Here is a 25000-nt window from a genome sequence, read left to right on the forward strand (position 1 = left end):
TCTCCTCTCTCCTCTCCTCTCTCTCTCCTCTCCTCTCTCCTCTCTCTCTCCTCTCCTCTCCTCTCCTCTCTCCTCTCCTCTCTCCTCTCCTCTCCTCTCTCCTCTCCTCTCCCCTCTCTCTCTCCTCTCCACCGGATGTCCTGAACAGAGCTGCAGCAGCATTCCAGCCCAGTTGGGGGGGGGGTGTATGGGGGGGGGGGGGGGGGGGGGGTTGTATGGGGGGGGCTGTATGGGAGGGGCAGGGGTATGGGAGGGGCGGTCCCAGCAGCAGCAGTCTGGGGTCCAACATCCTCCGTCCTGATCCTCACTGCCCCCCCCACCGCTCTGAACCGGACCCCGGACCTCCCCCCTTTCCGCTCACATGGGCTTCGGAACCCTCTGAACACACAGCAGGACTTCAGTTCCAGGTCGGTCCGGTTGGGCTCGGCTGCGCGCGCACGGCTGCAGTAGTTTCCGTGTGTTGGTCCGGTTCCCGGTAAAAGCAGGACCATTGCGTGGTGCAGCTGCATCAGAGAGAAGGTTCTGGAGGAGGAGACACGGAAGGACCTGATGACGGACAAGGACACGGCAGAGCACAGGCTCATAGCAGGTAAGAACCGACCCGGACCGGACCGGACCGGACCGCAGCTCTGGACACAGTTACAGCCATTATTCATGCGCGTGCACGGACGCGGTTTGTTTGGTGTGGTCTCGTGTGGGACGCGTTCACGTGTCGAGCCCACTTCATGGTGCAGCTAAAGGCTGTTTACGTCACATACTGTAGCAGGACGGGGGTGGGTCTGGGTCTGGGCCTGGGTCTGGGTCTGGGCCTGGGTCTGGGTCTGGGTCTGGGCCTAGGTCTGGTCTGCACGGACCGGCACCAACATGGCGACGGGACAACTTTATGACTGCGGCTCAGGACCCCCCCCCCCCCCCCCAGTGTGTGTGGGGCTCCTGTCGGTGCTGTGTTGGATGTGTTTGAATCCTGTAGAACGATGCAGACTTTGATCACGTGGTCCTGTCCCAGCAGACTTCTGAGTCAATGCAGCAAAAAAAAAAAAAAAAAGCTGCCGTGCTGCTCAGTGCTGTGTCTGCTGTCCTCAGGTGACGCATGCTCAGTGCTGTGTCTGCTGTCCTCAGGTGACGCATGCTCAGTGCTGTGTCTGCCGTCCTCAGGTGACGCATGCTCATCACCGCCCAGCGCAGCCGCACTCCCAGTATTCCCAGTGTTGTGTCTTCCAGGCTCAGAACACTAACTCCCACAGTCTGGTCTGCTGTTGGGTTTGGGCTGTCCGCCTTGTGACGTCACATGGGTGGAGTTGACAGTAGTTCCGCAGATCAGCTGCACAGACCTGAACTACTAAAAAAAAACAAAAAAAACCCCAAAAAAGCCTGAACTACTGAAGTCAGCTGGACAGAATGCACCAGGCAACAGGCACATTATATAAAAAAAAATAAAAAACAGGCACATTTATGCACTGAGGACACTGGAACTGATGACATCAGCACAGTCTGCTGTAGACGGACACACTGAGCACATACAGGCCTGGATATACATTATATATGTGTATATATACATATACATATATATATATATATATATATATATATATATATATATATACATATATATATATATAGTAGGGCTGGGCAAGTTAACACATTATTACCACGCTAATGCATTCATTAAATAAAACCGACAATTTTTTAAATCTCCCGTTAATGCCGTTCTGCCTTTCAAGCAAGTCTTAGTTCATTTATACATACGGACTCTTATTTTGAAACTCATGCTTTTATTTTGGCGCTCCACACGCACCAAACGCCGGTGCTGTGTGCACGTGCAGCTGAGAGGAGAAAAGAGCGAACTTTCCCAGTAATGCCGAATCCAGCTGTGTGGAACTGCTGCAGTTCAACGCCTGTACGTGTCAGTCATTCTGTTGTTTCTAAATAATTTCACATGCAAACGTGCCGTTAGAAACATGTTTATGATGTTATTTTGGATGTGTTTATTACAATGTGTTATTAGCATGTTTAAGCTAATTGGTTTATGCTAGCAGTTGCAGATGGGTTGCTAATTCTTTCTGCAGGTTCATGTTAAGTTTATGTAAATTCATTGGTTGTGTTAAATATGCCCGCCTTTGAACTAACCTGGACTTATTTACCATGTGACTGTTGGATTAGCAGTCAATTTAAGTTTAGAATAATTACATCTGTGCATTCTCCGTGAATATGCATATCATTAATAGACATAACTAATTGAATTATTTTGTCTTTATTTTATTAGTTAGTTCCTTCTTCTGTCTGAACTGACTACGGTAACACCGAAAGGACAAAACATACGTTAGTGACATTTATTCCCACCACTAGAGGGCCCCCTTTGCTTGCTTTGAACAACTGAACATCACATATTATTGGGCTTATTAGTATTAGTACTGATTAGTGGGACTAAGACTCCTGTCAATCACTCACAAGTGTAAATAAACATGTGTGGACATAAACATGTGTAACAGTAGCGGACTGTTCCATGGACATTTTCATTTGAAATGTCTTCAGATGGTGGGGGGAGAAGAAGCACTGACATGTGCGATTATTTTTATCAGTGGAGTACTGCAGTCTGAAATATCACTGAAAGGAAATACACGCTGTTGATGCCCCCCCCCCCCCCCCCCCCGAATATAACTATATAACTATGTGATTAATCACAGAAATCCATGTGATTAATTGCGATTAAAAATTTTCATCGCTGCCCAGCACTAATATATGTGTGTGTGTGTGTATATATACATATATATACATATATATATATATATATATATATATATATATATATATATATATATATATATATATATATATATGGGGGACACCTACGTGGTCTGGGGTGGGGGACACATCCACCCAGTATCCTGCCTACACTTATCTGATTGACATCATTACTTCTATAAATGTAGTTTTTGTTTTGTTTCCAGAGTTTTTATGTCGTTTTAGTCTTAGGTTGCCAGTTGCAGAATAACCACTACTGTAGACTACAACTCCCAGGATGCATTTCACAAATGGACCCCAAGTTACAGAGCTTGAAATTCTTCTGTTTCTATAATGTGTAGTTTGTACTTTTGGCTTTGCTAGTTCCATTTGGCAGAACCAGTTTGAGACCTCCTCTATGACTTCAGCCGCTGAGGCTCATGGGTAATATTTTAGAGTATGTGAGTAGTTCAGCATGGCGCCATGACACGAGTTCTCCTGCTTTTCTTTATTCTTTCTGTTTGGTTCATCAGTGAGGCGTCCCATGTGTAAGTGTGTGTTTTTAGAACGACAGGAAATGCAGTGTTTTGGCTGCTGTCAACAGAGACAGTTCCTCATGTTGGGATCAATGAAGTCTGACTTATCTTATCTTATCTTATCTTATCTTATCTTATCTTATCTTATCTTATCTTATCTTCATGGGTGTTCAAGCAGTGCACAGGAGGACAGGGCCGTGGTTCCAGATCTGTCAGAGCCGGTCCTTCAGTGCACATGGTTCGGTCGGTTCTAGTGTTCCCCGTACACATACAGAGGACTGACCTTTCAGGCCTTTGGCAGCACAGTGGTGTTCTATAACGAAACCGACGGAACATCTGCTGAGTCACTTCCACCTGGAAACACACGCCAGTGTCAGTGTTGGAAGGTGAACTGAGGAACACACAAGCAGATGCAGCCCTAACCCTACCTAACCCTCCTGTAGGTCGTTATTGTCAAATGTTTGTCATAGGGTTTAAAGGACAGGGTTAGGGTTATGGTTAGGGTTAGGGTTATGTGAACTGAAGATGCTTGCATAGATTGACATGTGATTAAATGATGCTGAATAACAATAACAAGTGTGTGGGTCCGTCAGGTCACATGTGTCAGAACTGTGGCGATGCATGAGGTGGTTTCATGAGATCAGGGTTGTATCTTAGATGATTGACAGGTCCAGAGTACACTGTAAAAAAAAAATCTGTAATTTGACAGAATTTTCACTGTTTATTTTACAGATTTCTCCTGTATTTTTAAGTTACAGGAAAATATAAATGAAATGACAAAAGCAGACTGTGCTTTTACATGTCAAATGTAAAATAACATGAAAAAACTGTGAATAACCATAAAATTTCCGTTTTTCAAAAGAAATTTTTTCTTTTTTCACAAAAATACAGTTAAAATACATTTGCAAATGTATCATAATTTCACAAATATTTACTTTCTATTTATGAGATTAAACTGTTAATTTAACGTTTAATACTGTAAAAAAAAAAAAAAAAAAGAAAGAAAACCAGATAAAATTACTGACAGTTAACGGTAACAGAAGTATTTGTTCTGTCAGTTGAACCAGACTTGTTTGCTAATTGACAAATATCTTGTGTAATTACAGGAGGTTTCACAACAAAAATGTTGAATAAATGTATTTTTGTGAATGTATAACATGTATAAGCACTGATAAACTGTCCAAATACAGTTTTTATCAGTGGATTGGACAACTGAGTCTCACTGAAAATTATTTATACATATATTTATAGGGAATTGGATTGTTTTAATACGTGTAAATATTCTTTATTAAACATTAAAAAGTAAAAAAAAATATGCAAAATCTCATGTAAAGTTAGGGCAAAAAACTGCATTTTAATTATGGAAAATTACTGTATTTTTATGAGATGTTATTTTCCGTTATTTTACAGTATTTTTTCAGGCACCCCTGCTGCTGGAATAATACCGTTTTTTTTTTTAAATTTTTAAAATTAAAAAAAAAAATTTTTTACAGTGTATCCTTTCCACTGGTTTGGTCTTTTGTCGATAGAAGAATCAATAATATCCATAAAGAGCAGGATGTGGTGAGTCAGGACTGGACATCACATGCGTTCATATTTGGGGGGAGGGGCTTTAAGGCCTTCTGAGAGGCAGTCCCACACCCTGCAGGAACACATCTATATTGTACAGATCTATATTTAAATATCTAAGTGAAGTGATCACTTTTGATCAGATTAGTTTCTTCGTGAATTGTTTTTAAATGTGCATGTTTTGTGATTACCTCTGCCAGAAGGTGTTGTGATCGCTTTCCTTTGTGTGTGTTTGTTTGTTTGTTTGTTAGCAGGATAACTCAAAAAGTTATGGGCGGATTTTCAGCAAATTATCAGGAAATGTTGATACTGGCACAAGAAAGAAATGATTAAATTTTGGTGGTGATTGGTGGTGGGGGAGACGACAGATGTGTCTTGGTGGAGGTCTGCACTCTCTGAGTGCCTTTCTTGTTTTTTCAGTGTTTTCGGTGAATCCAGGTTTTCTTTTTCCTTTGTTCCATTTCCATAATCTAAAGACAAAACATGAGTCAGTTACAGTTTTCTTTAATAAAACTCACTGACAGTAACTTTAACCAGTACATGTATTCTGTAGAGCACTAAATGTCTCCTGAGAAAAAAAACAGCAATTTTACAATTTCATCTTTCATTTGTGCATCTTTTGGACAGGAGAACATAAGTAGAAGTGTTCTCTCCTCTGCACCCATAGGACACAGAGCCATGGTTTACTGGAGCTCATCCACACTATTGATCTAATGTATTGATCAGCTGCAACAGGAGGAAAAAGAAGATATGGTTTCATCCATGAAGTCAGTGAAGACACAGAGGGAAAAGACCAGTTTATATGTCCACCAAGAAAACCAGTATACTGGAACCAGTATACTGGAACTAGGGATGTAATGATAAGCAGTATAATGATAAACCGCAGTAAAGTTTCTGACGGTTAGTATGACTGTTTAAATTGTAATTATTATGATAACCGTGTTCGATTACCGCACCTAGAAAACTCACGGTACTGTTCATTTCCTGCAGAAGCAGCTCCACTCCAGGTATGTGTGTGTGCAGTTTGTAATGTTTGGCCTCTGAAAACATGCTGAAGGAACCTGCACAGACAGAGCTGCAGAGTTTGGGGATAGTGGCTCCCGCACGGACCCGGTCCGTCCGACTGCGGGTCGGTCCGAACAAGCACACGCACGGACTCAGTCCGTCCTAGCAAGTGAGCGGACAGACCTGGTCCGCGCTAGTGTGAACCCCTCCCCGGCCCCCACTGATTCAGATCCTCACCCAGCAGAGAAACCGTCTGAATACAGATACTGAGGACAAACTCCTGTCAGTTCAAATGAGTGAACTACAACCTGGACACAGACACATGATGTGTGTAAAAACCAAAGGACAGGAGGAGTTATCAACTGAAGGAACTGACACTGGACAAACACTGACTGACCACCACAGGAACTGGACCAGAGGACGCTGTTGTGGTTGGTCTGTCACTGACCAGGACTGAACCACTGACCAGGACTGAACCACTGACCAGGACTGAACCACTGACCAGGACTGAACCACTGACCAGTCTGGATCAGATCAGCCTAACATGTTTTAAAATCCTCATTCTTTCACAATATTTACATTTGTTCATTAAACAGTTCAGTTAAATCTGACTGTGTTTCACTTCCTGTTTGTTCTGGGAAGGCTTTGATCTGAAAATGTTCAAACTCCACTCTGACCTGTCCAACTACTTTTTTTCACACTTAAAAACACCTCAGGAATCAATAGGAGAATTGATAAGGAATTGGATTGATCAGCAGAACTGATAATGGCATTGATATTGATCAGATCCTCTCAGTTCCACCCTGGTGCAGATATCTCTTGTGTCCATAAGGTTCCAGCTTTAATGCACATTTGTATGTTTGTTGTTTACATGTTACTATTTGAATGTTTCTGCAGCAGAAAGTACAGTGTGCATGTTACTGTATTAGTTTTTTTTTTTTTTCAAAATACAACTTGGTTAAATTATTTCAGTGTGTGTATTAGTACTTTTTGAACATTTTGAACACATTTCAACAATACTGCGATAACGATAACTGTGATAATTTTGGTCACAATAACTGTGATATGACATTTTCATATTGTTACATCCCAAACAGGAACCAGTATACTGGAACCAGTTATCAGGAACCAGTATAATGGTTCCTGTATACATATATACATAGGCACTATATGTACCATAGTACCATATGTACCATTAGTACCATGCCACATTTGTCAGTGTTTAAATCATCCTCAGGTCGACTCATCCATGGTGTTAAAGCGAATGTCACAGATGTTCAATGACTGACAGGTGATTTTGAACTTATAGCATTTTCATCTTAAATTAATGTAATAGTTCTATTTAATGTATTTATTTGTGTGACATCAGAACAGTCCAACCCATAGAACCACAGCCTGGTACCAGCAGAACCACAGATAATACGACTGATTTGGAATTCAGAGCCTAAAAACAGAAAATATGACCCAGTTAGACGTGAACTGCCCTTAATAGTTTTTATGTTTGTTTTAATTCTTTTGATTTTAGTAAAGATGTTTTCGAGCTGAAACAGGACCTGAAGGACACGCAGCACTCTGCCATTGAACTGAATGATGTCACAAAGGCTTTCAGCTCTGTAAAGATGAACCAGAGCCAGGGTCCTGACAACAGCAGTGGCCGTCTTATCAAATCCTGTGCTGATGAACTCAGTCCTGTATTTCAGTTTATTTTTAATCAGTCCTTGCAGACACAGCATGTGCCCACTCCCTGGAAGGATGCTGTGGTGGTCCCTGTCCCTAAGTCCAGCCGTCCAAGAACTTTAAATGACTTCAGGCCTGTCGCTCTCACCTCAGTAGTCATGAACGTCTGTGAGAAGCTGGTTCAGTCTGTGATTTTAAAGGAGACAGAGCAGGAGTTGGATCCAATGCAGTTTACATCCAGGCCCAACAGAGGAGTGGAAGACGCCACACTGACTCTGTTCAACAGGATTTTTAAACATGTGGAGGGTAAAGGTCATCTGCAAGGCTTTTATTTGTAGACTTCTCCTCCGCTTTTAACACAATCCAGCCCCACATTTGAATTAAAAGGCTTTTAGAACAGTTTAAGATCAGTAAAAATCTGATGGGCTGGATTTTAGACTTTTGAACAGACAGGTCACAGAGTGAAGATGAATGGGGTTCTGTCAGACCCAGTGTTCTCCTCCACTGGTTCTCCTCCAGCCTGGCTCCTGTCTCCATTCTTCTACATCCTCTACACAAATGTGTGTCAGAGTGAATGTGAAAACAGGAGCATCATTAAGTATGCTGATGACTCAGTCCTTGTCAGCCTGCTCACAGAGGGGCAGACCAGTCCAGTCCTGTCACTGATGACTGGGTCCAGTGTGTGAGGAGTCCCACCTTCACCTGAACTGATCTGAAACAACAGATATGATCATCGAGTTTAGGAAGAAACAGGACAGGCACAGAGTCACTGTAATTAAAGGTCAGACTATAGAGCAAGTGCACTCAGACAAATACCTTTGGGACGATAATTGATGAAAAACTGAGTTTTAGTGAAAACTGCAGATGTGTGTGAACAGGACCATCAGCGCCTCCACTGCCTTAGAACACTGGAACACTTCCACATGGACCCAACATCTGAACTGGGTTTGATCGTTCTTTTACTGAGTCTGTTTCATCTTTTTGTCTGGTGCCGTGGTTCGGTCAGACCTCAGTTTCAGAGAAACTCACTAAATCCAATAGTCAGATGGTCCAGTCGCCTGATTGGTCAGTCCCAGTCTGGCCCCTCCTCCCTGTCCACTAAACAGGTCCAGAGGATGGTTCTGATGGTTCCATCAGTTCTGAACAATGACTCCATCCTTTACCAGGTGAAGTTCAGCTCCTTTCCTCTGGACGCAGGTTCTTAGTCCCAGGTTCAGGACACAGCGTTTATAAAAACAGCTGTTCCTGTCGCCGTCACTGAACTCAAGAAGAAACAGTGACACTGCACTTTACTAACTTATTTAGTTACTTATCTCATTTCTTTGCTCCATTTATTATTATTGTTACTTCAAATTTTTAAATTTTTAAATTTTATGTTCTTATTCTGGTTTTTATCCCAGATTGTTTCTATTTTATCTTTACTGGTTTTTATGGTGTTTTATTGCATCTTGTTTTTATTTATAGGATCTTATTTATTTTATTCTTTTCCTTCTCCATGCTGCTGTACAGATGAACGGTGGAACACTGAGCACTTTTTGTCCGGTCTGTGAGCGTGACCCTAACCCTAAGTACCTGTCTTGTATGTTTAATGTAAATGTTGTTGTAATGCCGAGGCAATCACCTAGACTGCAAAACAAATCTACCTACGGGTATAAATAAAGGAACCTTGACCTTGAACTTCCTGTTGGATTTGACATTTCAAACTTTCATGTACATGTGAACTGGATCAGATCTCCACTTTAGAACAGACTCACAAACATGAATCTGACCTCAAACTGTAACTGCAGAAGTGAGTACTGACCTGAGAGGCTAAGCTAACACTGGGACTGTACACTGAAAGAACCCCCCCCCCCCAGAGGCATTGTGTCATGGTCCAGATATGAACCCTGTGTGGAGGGATGGGACTTCCAGGAAGGGGGAGGGGCTACACACTGACGGGAAAGAGGGAGGAAACGGGAACAGTGCAGAGAATGGAAACATGAGGAAGTGTGTGGAGAAGACTGAGGTCCTGCTGAAGCTCAAGGGGGTCTGGCCTCTAGTTCAGGTCTTCAGTGGTCCTGCTGAAGTGTTGGAGGGTCTGGCCTCTAGTTCAGGTCTTCAGTGGTCCTGGGTCTGGCCTCTAGTTCAGGTCTTCAGTGGTCCTGGGTCTGGCCTCTAGTTCAGGTCTTCAGTGGTCCTGCTGAAGTGTTGGAGGGTCTGGACTCTAGTTCAGGTCTTCAGTGGTCCTGGGTCTGGCCTCTAGTTCAGGTCTTCAGTGGTCCTGGGTCTGGCCTCTAGTTCAGGTCTTCAGTGGTCCTGGGTCTGGCCTCTAGTTCAGGTCTTCAGTGGTCCTGCTGAAGTGTTGGAGGGTCTGGACTCTAGTTCAGGTCTTCAGTGGTCCTGGGTCTGGCCTCTAGTTCAGGTCTTCAGTGGTCCTGGGTCTGGCCTCTAGTTCAGGTCTTCAGTGGTCCTGCTGAAGTGTTGGAGGGTCTGGACTCTAGTTCAGGTCTTCAGTGGTCCTGGGTCTGGCCTCTAGTTCAGGTCTTCAGTGGTCCTGGGTCTGGCCTCTAGTTCAGGTCTTCAGTGGTCCTGGGTCTGGCCTCTAGTTCAGGTCTTCAGTGGTCCTGCTGAAGTGTTGGAGGGTCTGGACTCTAGTTCAGGTCTTCAGTGGTCCTGGGTCTGGCCTCTAGTTCAGGTCTTCAGTGGTCCTGGGTCTGGCCTCTAGTTCAGGTCTTCAGTGGTCCTGGGTCTGGCCTCTAGTTCAGGTCTTCAGTGGTCCTGCTGAAGTGTTGGAGAGTCTGGACTCTAGTTCAGGTCTTCAGTGGTCCTGGGTCTGGCCTCTAGTTCAGGTCTTCAGTGGTCCTGGGTCTGGCCTCTAGTTCAGGTCTTCAGTGGTCCTGCTGAAGTGTTGGAGGGTCTGGACTCTAGTTCAGGTCTTCAGTGGTCCTGGGTCTGGCCTCTAGTTCAGGTCTTCAGTGGTCCTGCTGAAGTGTTGGAGGGTCTGGACTCTAGTTCAGGTCTTCAGTGGTCCTGGGTCTGGCCTCTAGTTCAGGTCTTCAGTGGTCCTGGGCCTGGCCTCTAGTTCAGGTCTTCAGTGGTCCTGGGTCTGGCCTCTAGTTCAGGTCTTCAGTGGTCCTGGGTCTGGCCTCTAGTTCAGGTCTTCAGTGGTCCTGCTGAAGTGTTGGAGGGTCTGGACTCTAGTTCAGGTCTTCAGTGGTCCTGGGTCTGGCCTCTAGTTCAGGTCTTCAGTGGTCCTGGGCCTGGCCTCTAGTTCAGGTCTTCAGTGGTCCTGGGCCTGGCCTCTAGTTCAGGTCTTCAGTGGTCCTGGGCCTGGCCTCTAGTTCAGGTCTTCAGTGGTCCTGGGCCTGGCCTCTAGTTCAGGTCTTCAGTGGTCCTGCTGGTTGTAAATCCTCCTGCTCAGTCACATGGTTCGACTGCTTTCATATGCTGCTGAGGCGTGACTCGCATATAAATGAAGAGAGACAAACACAAAAACAAAGTCCACCCTGGTCCGGTCCTGGAGGTTCCAGTCAGTTTTCAACAGTTTGAGTCCTCATGCAGCTCCAGCACAGTCAGTGTTTGAAACAGAACAGGCTTCAGTTCATTTCAGAACGGAGGAAAACGTCTGAAGGAGTTTAATGAGTCTGGGACCACAACTGGAGAAAAACCTAATGATCAACCCTGTACCATAAGGACCTGATCCACTTCAACCCTGTACCCAACTGATCTGGTCCATTCTAAACAGTTCCTGTGTCCTTTATAAACAGTTTCTGTGTCCTCTATAAACAGTTTCTGTGTCCTCTATAGACAGTTCCTCTTGTCCTCTATAAACAGTTCCTGTGTCCTCTATAAACAGTTCCTGTGTCCTCTATAAACAGTTCCTGTGTCCTCTATAGACAGTTCCTGTGTCCTTTATAAACAGTTTCTGTGTCCTCTATAGACAGTTCCTGTGTCCTCTATAGACAGTTCCTGTGTCCTTTATAAACAGTTTCTGTGTCCTCTATAGACAGTTCCTGTGTCCTCTATAGACAGTTCCTGTGTCCTCTATAAACAGTTCCTGTGTCCTTTATAAACAGTTCCTGTGTCCTCTATAAACAGTTCCTCTTGTCCTCTGTAACCAGTTCCTGTGTCCTTTATAAACAGTTCCTGTGTCCTCTATAAACAGTTCCTGTGTCCTCTATAAACAGTTTCTGTGTCCTCTATAGACAGTTCCTGTGTCCTCTATAGACAGTTCCTCTTGTCCTCTATAAACAGTTCCTGTGTCCTCTATAGACAGTTCCTGTGTCCTCTATAGACAGTTCCTGTGTCCTCTATAAACAGTTCCTCTTGTCCTCTATAAACAGTTCCTGTGTCCTTTATAAACAGTTCCTCTTGTCCTCTATAAACAGTCCCTGTGTCCTCTTTCGGTTCACGTATGGGGTTTCACACTGCTAAAAGGCATCGTACTATCACCAGTCTCCGCCCATTAATATACACCGCAGTCATTGGTGCGTCCTTCTCTATAGGGTTATGGAATTGCCAATCTGCAGTGAACAAAGCAGATTTTATTGCTGCCTATGCCAACCATCACACACTGGACATCCTGGCTCTCACTGAAACCTGGATTACGCCTGAAAACAATGCAACCCCAGCCGCACTTTCTACCAACCACACATTCTCTCATACCTCTCGTCCATCTGGACGAGGAGGTGGTGTGGGTATGTTAATTTCCAACAAATGGAAACACAATCAACTCCTACCTTCAGTCAAATACAACTCCTTTGAATACCATGCCATCCTAGTGACAGCACCAGTCAAACTGTACATAATTGTCCTTTATCGTCCACCAGGGCAACTGGGTGATTTTCCTGATGAGCTTGACACTCTGCTTTCCTCCATCCCAGAGCATGACTGCCCCATGCTAGTCCTCGGTGACATGAACATCCACTTAGACAATCCCAGCTTCTCAGATTTCATGTCACTAATACTCTCTTTTGAGCTACAGCGGGTTCACAGTCCTCCAACCCACAAAGCTGGTAAAGAGCTCGATCTCATTTTCACCCGAAACTGCATCACAGATGCCCTCACAGTCACACCTGTACACCTGTCTGACCACTATTTCATTCAGTTCAGTGTGTCTCTCCCTGAAAAACACTCTGCTCCCTCCCCCATGGTCTCTTTCCGCCGCAACCTCCGCAATTTGTCCCCCACCCACTTCTCCACTGTCGTAGCCTCCGCTCTCCCTCCCCCCAGCACTTTTTCCTCCTTAGAGGTTAATGATGCCACTGAGTCTCTGTGCTTTACACTTAGCTCCTGTCTGGATAATCTGTGCCCTCTATCTACTAGACCCGCTCCATCCTCCCAGTCCCACCCATGGCTCAATGATAACCTCCGGTCGCTGCGTACCAACCTCAGAGCCGCAGAGAAAATGGCACAAAACAAAAAGCTCTTCTGACCTGATCACATTCCAGTCACTATTGGTATCCTTCTCATCCAGTGTCACTGCTGCGAAGAAGGCTTACTATAATAACAAAATTCATTCTGCCACCGACACCAAGAAACTATTCTCAACCTTTAAAACACTACTCAACCCTCCACCTCCACCGCCCACTACTAATCTGACAGCAGACAATTTTGCTTCATTTTTCACAAATAAAGTGTCTACTATCAGCAGTCAGTTCACTGATCCACCCATAGACTGCACGCCTCCTTCTTCAACATCATCATCATCACACACTGCTTCCTCTCCCCTGACTATGGCTACTACTAACTCAACTGATAAAAGCCCAACTGCGTCATTCCCCTCATTTACTCCCCTCACAGAGAACGAGGTGTCTAAACTCCTTTCCTCTAGCCGTCCTACAACATGCCTGTTGGACCCTATTCCATCCAACCTCTTACAGTCTGTTGCCCCTACTATCACAGCACCAATCACACATGTGATGAATGCTTCACTGACTTCAGGAACATTTCCTACAGTATTTAAACAAGCGCAGGTAACACCACTACTCCAAAAACCTTCCCTCACCCCCACTCAAGTGGAGAATTATCGACCAGTCTCACTCCTCCCATACCTTTCTAAGACCATTGAAAGGGCTGTTTTCAAACAGGTCACAGAATTCCTCTCCCAAAATAACCTCCTGGACATCAACCAATCTGGCTTCAAAATCGGCCACTCCACTGAAACGGCTCTGTTGTCTGTGACAGAAGCCTTGAAAGAGGCTAGAGCAGCAGCCAAGTCTTCAGTACTCATTCTACTGGACTTATCAGCAGCATTTGACACTGTCAATCATGATATCCTGTTATCCATACTCTGGAACATGGGCATCACAGGCCACGCCCACTCCTGGTTTCAGTCTTACCTCACTGGTCGGTCCTTCAGTGTGTCCTGGCTAGGGCACACATCAGCAGTTCACCGCCTCACCACGGGGGTCCCCCAAGGCTCTGTGTTGGGCCCCCTCCTTTTTGCCATATACACCACCTCACTCGGTCAGATCATCCACTCACACGGCTTCTCATATCATTGCTATGCTGATGATACCCAGCTCTATCTGTCATTCCCACCTGATGACTCCACAGTCTCAGTGCGGATCTCAGATTGTCTCTCTGACATATCTGCATGGATGAAAGCCCATCACCTTCAGCTGAACCTGTCCAAAACTGAACTGCTGCTCTTCCCAGCTAAGCCAACCATACAGCAGGACATCTCCATCACTATTGACTCCATACCTCTGGCTCCTACCAGTGTAGTACGTAACTTGGGAGTCATGATTGATAATCAGTTGACCTTCACGGATCACGTTGCCTCTGTCACCCGATCATGCCGTTTCACTCTGTTCAACCTAAGAAAGATCAGGCCATACCTAACCCAACAGGCCACCCAGCTCCTGGTGCAGACTATGGTTATCTCCACCCAGCTCCTGGTGCAGACTATGGTTATCTCCACCCAGCTCCTGGTGCAGACTATGGTTATCTCCCGTCTTGACTACTGCAATGCTCTTCTAACGGGCCTCCCAGCTTGTGTTGTCAAACCACTACAGATGGTCCAGAATGCAGCAGCGCGTCTGGTCTTCAATCAGCCTAAAAGGGCACATGTCACCCCCTTACTCATTGAGTTCCACTGGCTACCCATAGCTGCCCGCATCAAATTAAAATCTTTAATCCTAGCCTACAGAATTCTCCGTGGGTCTGCTCCTGTCTACTTAGGTGCACTAATAAAAGCTTATGTCGCCCCACGACCACTCCGCTCGTCTGGGGAACATAGGCTGGTGGTCCCCAGACCTTGTACAAGACAATCCAGGCTCTTTTCATGGGTCGTTCCACGTTGGTGGAACGCTCTACCAAGTGCTACAAGAACAGAGTCATCCCTGCCTATCTTCAAGAAGCTCCTGAAGACCCAGCTCTTCCGAGAGCACCTCCTGTCCTAGCACTTTCAAACATTCCATTTTAAATATTCTAATAAGGTTTTTCCCAGGACAACCACAGATTCTTTCACGATTATCTCTGGACCTGCTGCGGTGGTCCGGCCTCTCTCCTGCCCTCATCATCACCACTCACTTATCCTCAACCGCCTCCATGTGTCTCCCCCTACTCCCCCCTTCTCCCTCTCTCCCCCAGTCCCTATCTCTATCGCTGTCTCTTTTTCCCCTTCTCTACTCTCTCTCTTAAACCCCAACTGGTCCAGGCAGACGGCCATCCTCCAGGAGTCTGGGTCTGCTCCAGGTTTCTGCTGTTAAAGGGAAGTTTTTCCTCGCCACTGTCACCAGTCACAAGGATTCTGTTGGGTTTCTGTAGAATTGACTTAGAGTCTGGTTTTGACCAACTCTATATATAAAATGTCAAGAGATAACTTTTTTGTGATCTGGCGCTATATAAATAAAATTTGATTGATTGAGTGATTTAATTGGTTTTCCCCTGTAAGTCGCTTTGGAAAAAAGCGTCTGCCAAATGCGTAAACATAAACATAAACATATAAACAGTTCCTGTGTCCTCTATAAACAGTTCCTGTGTCCTCTATAGGCAGTTCCTGTGTCCTCTATAAACAGTCCCTGTGTCCTTCATAAACAGTTCCTGTGTCCTCTATAAACAGTCCCCGTGTCCTCTATAAACAGTTCCTGTGTCCTCTATAAACAGTCCTTGTGTCCTCTATAAACAGTCCTTGTGTCCTCTATAAACAGTCCCCGTGTCCTCTATAAACAGTCCCTGTGTCCTCTATAAACAGTCCCTGTGTCCTCTATAAACAGTTCCTGTGTCTTTCATAAACAGTCCCTGTGTCCTCTATAAACAGTCCCTGTGTCCTCTATAAACAGTTCCTGTGTCCTCCATAAACAGTCCTTGTGTCCTCTATAAACAGTCCCCGTGTCCTCTATAAACAGTCCCTGTGTCCTCTATAAACAGTTCCTGTGTCCTTCATAAACAGTCCTTGTGTCCTCTATAAACAGTCCCTGTGTCCTCTATAAACAGTTCCTGTGTCCTCTATAAACAGTTCCTGTGTCCTTTACAAACAGTTCCTGTGTCCTCTATAAACAGTCCTTGTGTCCTCTATAAACAGTTCCTGTGTCCTCTATAAACAGTTCCTGTGTCCTCTATAAACAGTTCCTGTGTCCTTTACAAACAGTTCCTGTGTCCTCTATAAACAGTTCCTGTGTCCTTTACAAACAGTTCCTGTGTCCTCTATAAACAGTCCTTGTGTCCTCTATAAACAGTTCCTGTGTCCTCTATAAACAGTTCCTGTGTCCTCTATAAACAGTTCCTGTGTCCTTTACAAACAGTTCCTGTGTCCTCTATAAACAGTCCTTGTGTCCTCTATAAACAGTTCCTGTGTCCTCTATAAACAGTTCCTGTGTCCTCTATAAACAGTTCCTGTGTCCTCTATAAACAGTTCCTGTGTCCTTCATAAACAGTCCTTGTGTCCTCTATAAACAGTTCCTGTGTCCTCTATAAACAGTTCCTGTGTCCTCTATAAACAGTTCCTGTGTCCTCTATAAACAGTCCCTGTGTCCTCTATAAACAGTCCCTGTGTCCTCCATACTTTTTTTCCTAGTTTTATTCTAAATATTGTTTAAATTCGTTGTAATATGTCAGTGGTCAAGCAAGAGGAAAATACTGGGAACGAGTCAAATAATCTGAACAAGATTAAGACTAAATAAGTAAATTAATCTAAAACTGATCTTTCAGTTAAATATTCCACCTTCAGATCAGTTTATCTACGTCACATATTCATTTTTTACAGTGAACACATTTACAGTTTTCCTGACAGACGCAGCAGTGGTTTAAATAAAATCAGACAGCTGGTGTAATGACAAACCCATGGTGTATACAAGCACCAGTGCTGGAGAATCAGTGGAAGGCCTTCGCTGCCTTCGCTGCAGAAAAGCCAGCGTCACACAGACAGGATCTGGCCTGGATTTGAATCCATGATGTGGGCAGGTTTGAAGTGGACTGCTGCATCCTTTAAGACCGTTCAGAACAGATGTGTGTGATGCACCAGGCACAGATGGGTTTATGTTCACTTAATGACAAACTGAAAAAGACCGTTTTTCTTCCGTTTTGTCTGGGTTTTTTTGTTTTGTTTTGTATTAAATAATCTTTGAATTTACTCTGAGCTTTAATGAACATCTACATGATCAGGGAATTAAATACAGGAAAATGCCCGATTTACACTGAAAAAAATGCTAAATACAGAAGATAATATTGTAATGAATTGTGATAAATCACTGAAGAAAAGTTAAATATAGAGAAAAAAATATGTTGGAACTGCCACAGAAGAAGCAGTGGGTGTTTTTGGGTTAAAATATGAACACATGCACCAGTAAACACGTCCTCGCTGTTAAATAATGCATCCTCTGCTCAAATGTGCACATGCTCCGACTAAAGTCTGGCACCAGAATCCGATCTGCAGTGAGTGAGGAGTGGATCCAGTCCAAATAGGGAGGCACCAATCCGACTTTTTCAGTTCCGATGCTGATGAGAGGTGTAAGAAAATATCGGCTCTGCAATATATCACGATATTTCACTTAATGATACTGTATCAATATTAAAAAGTACTGTATCAATATTTGTAAGTATTTATTCAAGTGCAGACATGGTGGAGGTTCATAGTCAGCTTATCGGCCGACAGGCTGGGAGATACTGTCGCCGTGTGGTGTCTGGCGTCCGTTACAAAATTTTCAATCGTCTTCTTCTCCGAAACTACAATTCCGATTGACTTCAAACTTGGTATACAGCTTCTTTATGATGATGTCAACAAAAGTTAGTGAAATTATTTGGATCTGGATCTGATTCTGGATTTGGTGCAACTTTAAAAACTGTCCCCATTATCAGACATATGAAATGGTTTGATGCAATAACTCAGTAAATCTAAATGATCTCCAGTGTAAATGTCTCCAGTCCAGCCCTGATGGGGAGATGACCCAAACATAATGTCCACATGCTGATCAGGATCTTCTTCTGGATCTGGAACTGACACAAAATTTCACATGGGCTCTTATGGGGAAAACATTTCAATCGTCTTCTTCTCCCAAACTCCAGTTCTGTTTGACTTCAGACTTGGTCTACAGCTTCTGTATGATGATGTCAACACAAGGGATTGAAATTATTTCCATCTGGATCTGATTCTGGATTTGGTGCCACTTTGACAAATGTTCCCATTGTAACAGATAGGAAGTGGATTGATCCAATAAATCAGTATCAATGATATCAAGTGTGAATTTGAATTTTTTACAGATCTGATTGAATATGAGCAAAACATGGACTATTTCTGTAATAGAATAAATACACAGAACTGGGTGAGAATAAATGGATCTGGATACATTTACCAGAACTTTGAATTTGGACGCTAAGATACAGGACCATTGGTCCTATTTTTCTTTTTTGTTTATCATGCTCTTTTATTTCTATATTCACATGGGTATTTTGCTCTGTTGTTTGTTTACTACAAAAGTAGTATTGTGATAGATTGGCTTAAAGTCTGGTTTTGACCAGCTCTATATGTAAAGTGTCATGAGATAACTTTTGTTATGATTTGGAGCTATAGAAATAAAATTTGATTTGATTTGATACTACAGGTCATACATGTAGTTTTTTGAAATTAATAATGGTTATTTCAAGCATCCTAAAAGCACTTTTTACTGTCTGAAAGAGGCAAATGTAATTTTTTTTTATTGGGAATGCACAAAAATAATGTTCTGATGTTGGATGATTCAGACACTGAACACTATGGATTCTTTTCGCAACAGAATATGAACATTTAAACAGGATCATAAACTGTAATGTGTGTAAGACATTATTTGTTTATTTATTTATTTATTTGTGTGATTTTTTTGTTCTGGTAAAGCCACATATTAAAACTCTATTTATCCAAATGCTGAACTATAAGTTTTTCCAGGAATAATATTTTTAAAAAAGAAACAAAACAAAAATTATCACCTTTTAAACAGTATCGAGATATATTGCGATATATCACATCATGATCCTAGTATTGTGATTTGTATTGTATCGCCAAATTCTTGCCAATACACAGCCCTAATGCTGATACCGATGCTGGGGCCTTGTGTATCGGTCGATACCCGATAACAATCCAATATCATTGTTGATTTACAGTCTCTGTAGAGCATCTGCCAACGTTAGCTGTGTTCTACCTCCAGGCTCCATCTGATCTGTGGAGCTGCTGGAGTTCCTGCTGTTCCTTTGTGTGGTTCTTGTGCAGGTTCTTCATTAAATGTTGGTGTTGTATTGGTCAGTTCCACCTCCACCTTTGGAAACTGTCACTGTACATATGTTCCAAACTGCCGTGGAACTGTTGGTGTTCGGCTGAAGGACCTCCAAACCACAGAACCTTAGTTCCATGGTCCTGTCTGAGTTCAAACAACTCTACTCTACTCTGGACATGCACGACGGAGCCCATGTCGCAAAAATTTAAAGAGGAAGGATCGGTCTGATGGATCAGTTGCATTTACAGATCCATGATCCAGCTAAAATGTTGATACCAGGGCCGATATCCGATCCTAATATCAGGTCAGTGCAACCGTAAATCAAACCACATGTTGTCGTTGATATCAACACAGTGCTGAGCTGTTCTAATCAGATGGGACTTTACGGAACGGTCGGATGGGACTTTATGGAACGGTCCTCTGTCATTGGGAGTATTTAGGAGTGGGCTGTTATCCGAGTTTCCACTCCAGACAGACAGGAAGGAAAACCATTGTTCACACTAAGTTTGAAGGCATTTCCTGTGAGTGACACAAAGCCTGTGTCATCTACAGGAACCTCCATCCCTCCTTCTGTCTCTTTTCTGTTCCATAGACCAGTCATAGTTTCATGGTTCTAGGTAATAATGCACCGTTTGGCTCTTCTCTCCATCTGTTATAATTATATTATCTGTTGTCGACAGAAGAAATGAGATGATCCATGTAAATAGTCAAGAAAAAAACATGACATTAAAAAGCATGAGACAGATTTTAGCTAGAGGTTAACCAATCATGGCTTTAAATAACAATAATAATAATAATAATAATAATAATAATAATAGTAGTAGTAGTTTAGGGAACAGTTCCCAGCACCATTCCCACTTCATACCTCAGAGTGAAAACACGTTTGTCATATTTAAACTGAACTCATTCATTGTATTAGAAAACAACTGCCATCAGTAACTGAAGGTGAAGAATGGGGGAGTCACCCTGTCCACCTGTCCACACCTGTCCACACTTCTCCACCTGTCCACACCTGTCCACACTTGTCCACCTGTCCACACCTGTCCACACCTGTCCACACTTGTCCACCTGTCCACACCTGTCCACACTTCTCCACCTGTCCACACCTGTCCACACTTGTCCACCTGTCCACACCTGTCCACACCTGTCCACACTTGTCCACCTGTCCACACCTGTCCACACTTGTCCACCTGTCCACACCTGTCCACACTTCTCCACCTGTCCACTCCTGTCCACACTTCTCCACCTGTCCACACCTGTCCACACCTGTCCACACTTGTCCACCTGTCCACACCTGTCCACACTTGTCCACACCTGTCCACCTGTCCACACCTGTCCACACTTGTCCACACCTGTCCACCTGTCCACACCTGTCCACACTTGTCCACACCTGTCCACCTGTCCACACCTGTCCACACTTCTCCACCTGTCCACTCCTGTCCACACTTCTCCACCTGTCCACACTTGTCCACCTGTCCACACTTGTCCACCTGTCCACACTTGTCCACCTGTCCACACCTGTCCACCTGTCCACACTTCTCCACCTGTCCACACTTCTCCACCTGTCCACACCTGTCCACACTTCTCCACCTGTCCACACCTGTCCACACCTGTCCACACCTGTCCACACCTGTCCACCTGTCCACACTTCTCCACCTGTCCACACTTCTCCACCTGTCCACACCTGTCCACACTTCTCCACCTGTCCACACCTGTCCACACTTCTCCACCTGTCCACACTTCTCCACACCTGTCTCCGCTCTAATCTCACTCCATCATGTCACTGATGTAAACTCATAAATGTCCATTTGTTGTAACCTGTCTCTCTTCAGATCTATTTCTTTTCTTTTATTTCTCTGTTGAATTTCTTTTGTTCTACTCCTTAAATGTCATTGTCTGTTTTGTATCCAATGGATCAATAAATCAATCATTAACGAATATGACATGATTTTATCACCAAGTATAGAAACCATATTTAGCTTTTATTCTTATAGACCTGATCGAATGAGAAATTCAGGTTCTCAGGAAAATCACCGCTTATCAATTAATTGTTAATCAATCGACAAGGTCAACCAACGAACGATTAATGGATTAATCAGTCATTTGATTCCTTAATTTAAATTCTTGCAGCTGCCTGTGTGATCAGTAAAACCTACAAACTGGACCTGATCCAGTCAGGATCTGTTTATAACAGTGAGTAAACACCACTGATGGAGGTTCAGGTTCATTCAGTACTGCAGTCTGACAGCTCACTGTTTCTGGACTACTTCAAAAAAAGGCAAACATTTAGAGTTTACCCTCTGACCCAGGACCACCACAGCACTGCCCACAGGTCAGTGCAATGCTCCAGAAATATAATACATATAATACCATCACCAGACAGATCAAAACCCACTGAAAACAGCTGTGTTTACAAGCAAAGACCACACCCCCTCCAAATGTAGACCTGAAAGAAAATAGAAATGTGATGATGATGATGATGATGATGATGATGATGATGATGATGATGATGGATGAGTGGGTGGAGTTTGGGCTTTTCCATAGAACCCATAAAAGGGCAGATGACAGACAGAAGGACAGGTGTGTATTTGTACTGAGGCTGTACATATGCAGATGACACACTGATGTATGTGAACATGTCTGCTACAGACACATGCACATGTCTGTTACAGACACATGAACATGTCTGCTACAGACACATGCACATGTCTGTTACAGACACATGAACATGTCTGCTACAGACACATGCACATGTCTGCTACAGACACATGCACATGTCTGTTACAGACACATGCACATGTCTGTTACAGACACATGAACATGTCTGCTACAGACACATGCACATGTCTGTTACAGACACATGCACATGTCTGTTACAGACACATGAACATGTCTGCTACAGACACATGCACATGTCTGTTACAGACACATGAACATGTCTGCTACAGACACATGCACATGTCTGTTACAGACACATGCACATGTCTGTTACAGACACATGAACATGTCTGTTACAGACACATGCACATGTCTGTTACAGAAACATGCACATGTCTGTTACAGACACATGAACATGTCTGCTACAGACACATGCACATGTCTGCTACAGACACATGCACATGTCTGTTACAGACACATGCACATGTCTGTTACAGACACATGCACATGTCTGTTACAGACACATGCACATGTCTGTTACAGAAACATGCACATGTCTGTTACAGACCATGAACATGTCTGTTACAGACACATGCACATGTCTGTTACAGACACATGCACATGTCTGTTACAGACACATGCACATGTCTGTTACAGACACATGCACATGTCTGCTACAGACACATGCACATGTCTGTTACAGACACATGCACATGTCTGTTACAGACACTGGACCAACATCTCTTGTGTGTGAATGACAGGGACAGAATATCTGCATTAGTGTGGAAGTGTTCTAGGATGGTGAGGACAACCTATGAACCTCCACAACCACCAGCAGATCTAATTTTGCGTCAGCAATGTATTGTGTGTGTGTGTGTGTGTGTGTGTGTGTGTGTGTGTGTGTCTGGGCTTTCAGCCAACTGGATGTGGTGGACTGAAAGGGGGTGGGGCCTATGTAGATGAATGGTTCCTCACATGAGCTGAAAGGGGGCAGGGCCTCAGATGGACCGTGCATTCTCCTCTGCCTCCTCTCCTCCTCCTTTGTTGAATGTGTCTGATGCTTTTTGTCTTTTGTTTCTTCTCTTTCAGTGAATTTAATGAGGCTCTTCTCTTCTCTTCTCTTCTCTTCTCTTCTCTTCTCTTCTCTTCTCTTCTCTTCTCTTCTCTTCTCTTCTCTTCTCTTCTCTTCTCTTCTCTTCTCTTCTTTCTTCCTCTCTCCTCCTCTTGTCTTCTCCAAACAGAACCTACTTTGTCTCCCCAGTCTTTCTGAACTCTCTTTCTTTGTCTTCCTCTCTTCTCTCTCCTCTCTCTTCCTTTATGCTCTTCCTCTCTCCACCTCTGTCTTCTATTGGACACTCTCTCTCTCTCTCTCTCTCCTCCTTTCTCTCTCTTCTCTTCCCTCTCTTCCCCCTCTCTTTCTCTTCCTCTCTCCACCTCTTGTCTTCTCACACAGATCCTACTTTGTCTCTGCAGTCTTTCTGAACTCTTTCACCATCAGTTCTAGAATCTTTCCCCCACATGCAGCTGGTGCATTGGATTAGAACCTTGAGTATAAATGGATGTCAGTGTGTAGAATAGAAACACAGACACAGAACATTAATGTGTTCATCCACGGAGAAGAGAAGAGACGAGCACATGACTGACAGACGAGTGCGTCTGCCAACAAGCCTTTCACTTCCTATAGTCCACAAACAAACACACAAGGAGCAGCAACAAACACTGCAAGCATTTTAGTGTCGACAGATTCTGCTTTCTTTCTTTTTTTTTTTTCACATTAAATAGAAAAATCTAAATGAAAAACCAAAGTCTTCATCATCTTGGCATTGGTAAAAATTCCACCTGTTTTTGGACTCATGTTGAAAACTCCACTTGTTTTCCAGTTTGTTTGTGGAGACGCACCAGAAGTTCCAAAGGAAAAACTATGGAAAACTTTTAAATCTTTTTTAAATTGATTGAAAATGTGATGGTTGCAGGTTTGAGAACTCACTACACAAAAAAAAAAAAAATCTGTAATTTAACGGAATTTTCACTGTTTATTTTACAGATTTTTCCTGTATTTTTAAGATACAGGAAAATATCGATGAAATTACAAAACTAGACTGTGATTTTACATGTCAAATGTAAAATAACACAAAAAAACTGTGAATAACCATAAAATTTCCATTTTTTAAAAGAAATTTTTTCTTTTTTCACAAAACTACAGTTAAAATACATTTGCAAATGTATCATAATTTCACAAATATTTCTTTTCTATTTATGAGATTAAACTGTTAATTTAAAGTTTAATACTGTAAAAAAAACAAAAAAAAGAAAACCAGATAAAATTACTGACAGTTAACAGTAACAGAAGTATTAGTTCTGTCAGTTGAACCAGACTTGTTTGTTCATTGACAAATATCTTGTGTAATTACAGGAGGTTTCACAACAAAAATGTTGAATAAATGTATTTTTGTGAATGTATAACATGTATAAGCACTGATAAACTGTCCAAATACAGTTTTTATCAGTGGATTGGACAACTGAGTCTCACTGAAAATTATTTATATATATATTTATAGGGAATTGGATTGTTTTAATACATGTAAATATTCTTTATTAAACATTAAAAAGTCAAAAAAATAATATGCAAAATCTCATGTAAAGTTAGGGCAAAAAACTGTATTTGAATTATGGAAAATTGCTGTATTTTTGTGAGATGGTTATTTTCCATTATTTAATAGTAAGTTTTTGGCACCCCTGCTGCTGGAATAATACTGTCTTTTTTCAGGTTTTTTTTTACAGCATAGTTTTTAGAGCAGGTTTGCTAGTTTTGATTAGTTTTCGTTATTTCTAAATGGTTAATTTTAGTTTAGTTTTAGTATTAATTTTAGTTTTGTCGTATCTTTTATCTTCTTCTCTGTTGTATTCAAATAAATCCCAGACAGGACAGATTTTAGTCGGAGCATGTGCATATTTGAGCAGATGATGGATTATTTAGCAGTAAGGATGTGTTTACTGGTGCATGCATTCATATTTTAATCCAAAAACACCCACTGCTACTTTTGTGGCAGTTCCAACATGTTTTTTCTCAATATTTAACTTTTCTTCAGTGATTTATCACAATTCATTATAATATTATCGTCTGTATTTTGCATTTTTTTCAGTGTAAATCAGGCATTTTCCCAT

At 42.9% G+C, this 25000-nt stretch overlaps 1 protein-coding gene across 2 annotated transcripts in view; it reads left to right on the forward strand.

Annotated features, from left to right (window-relative positions):
* The first annotated feature begins 281 nt into the window (after positions 1-281).
* The window catches only part of LOC115415708 (heat shock 70 kDa protein 12A-like), a 43256-nt gene continuing 18537 nt past the window's right edge, over positions 282-25000 (forward strand). For both annotated transcript variants that reach the window (XM_030129345.1, XM_030129346.1), the window contains exon 1: positions 282-589. In XM_030129345.1, the coding sequence (XP_029985205.1) occupies positions 550-589 (40 nt within the window). In that variant the 5' untranslated portion in view covers positions 282-549. The remainder of the gene's footprint in view (positions 590-25000) is intronic.

The sequence above is a fragment of the Sphaeramia orbicularis genome, unplaced genomic scaffold (genome assembly GCF_902148855.1).
Source record: "Sphaeramia orbicularis unplaced genomic scaffold, fSphaOr1.1, whole genome shotgun sequence".
NCBI classification, from domain to species: Eukaryota; Metazoa; Chordata; class Actinopteri; order Kurtiformes; family Apogonidae; genus Sphaeramia; species Sphaeramia orbicularis.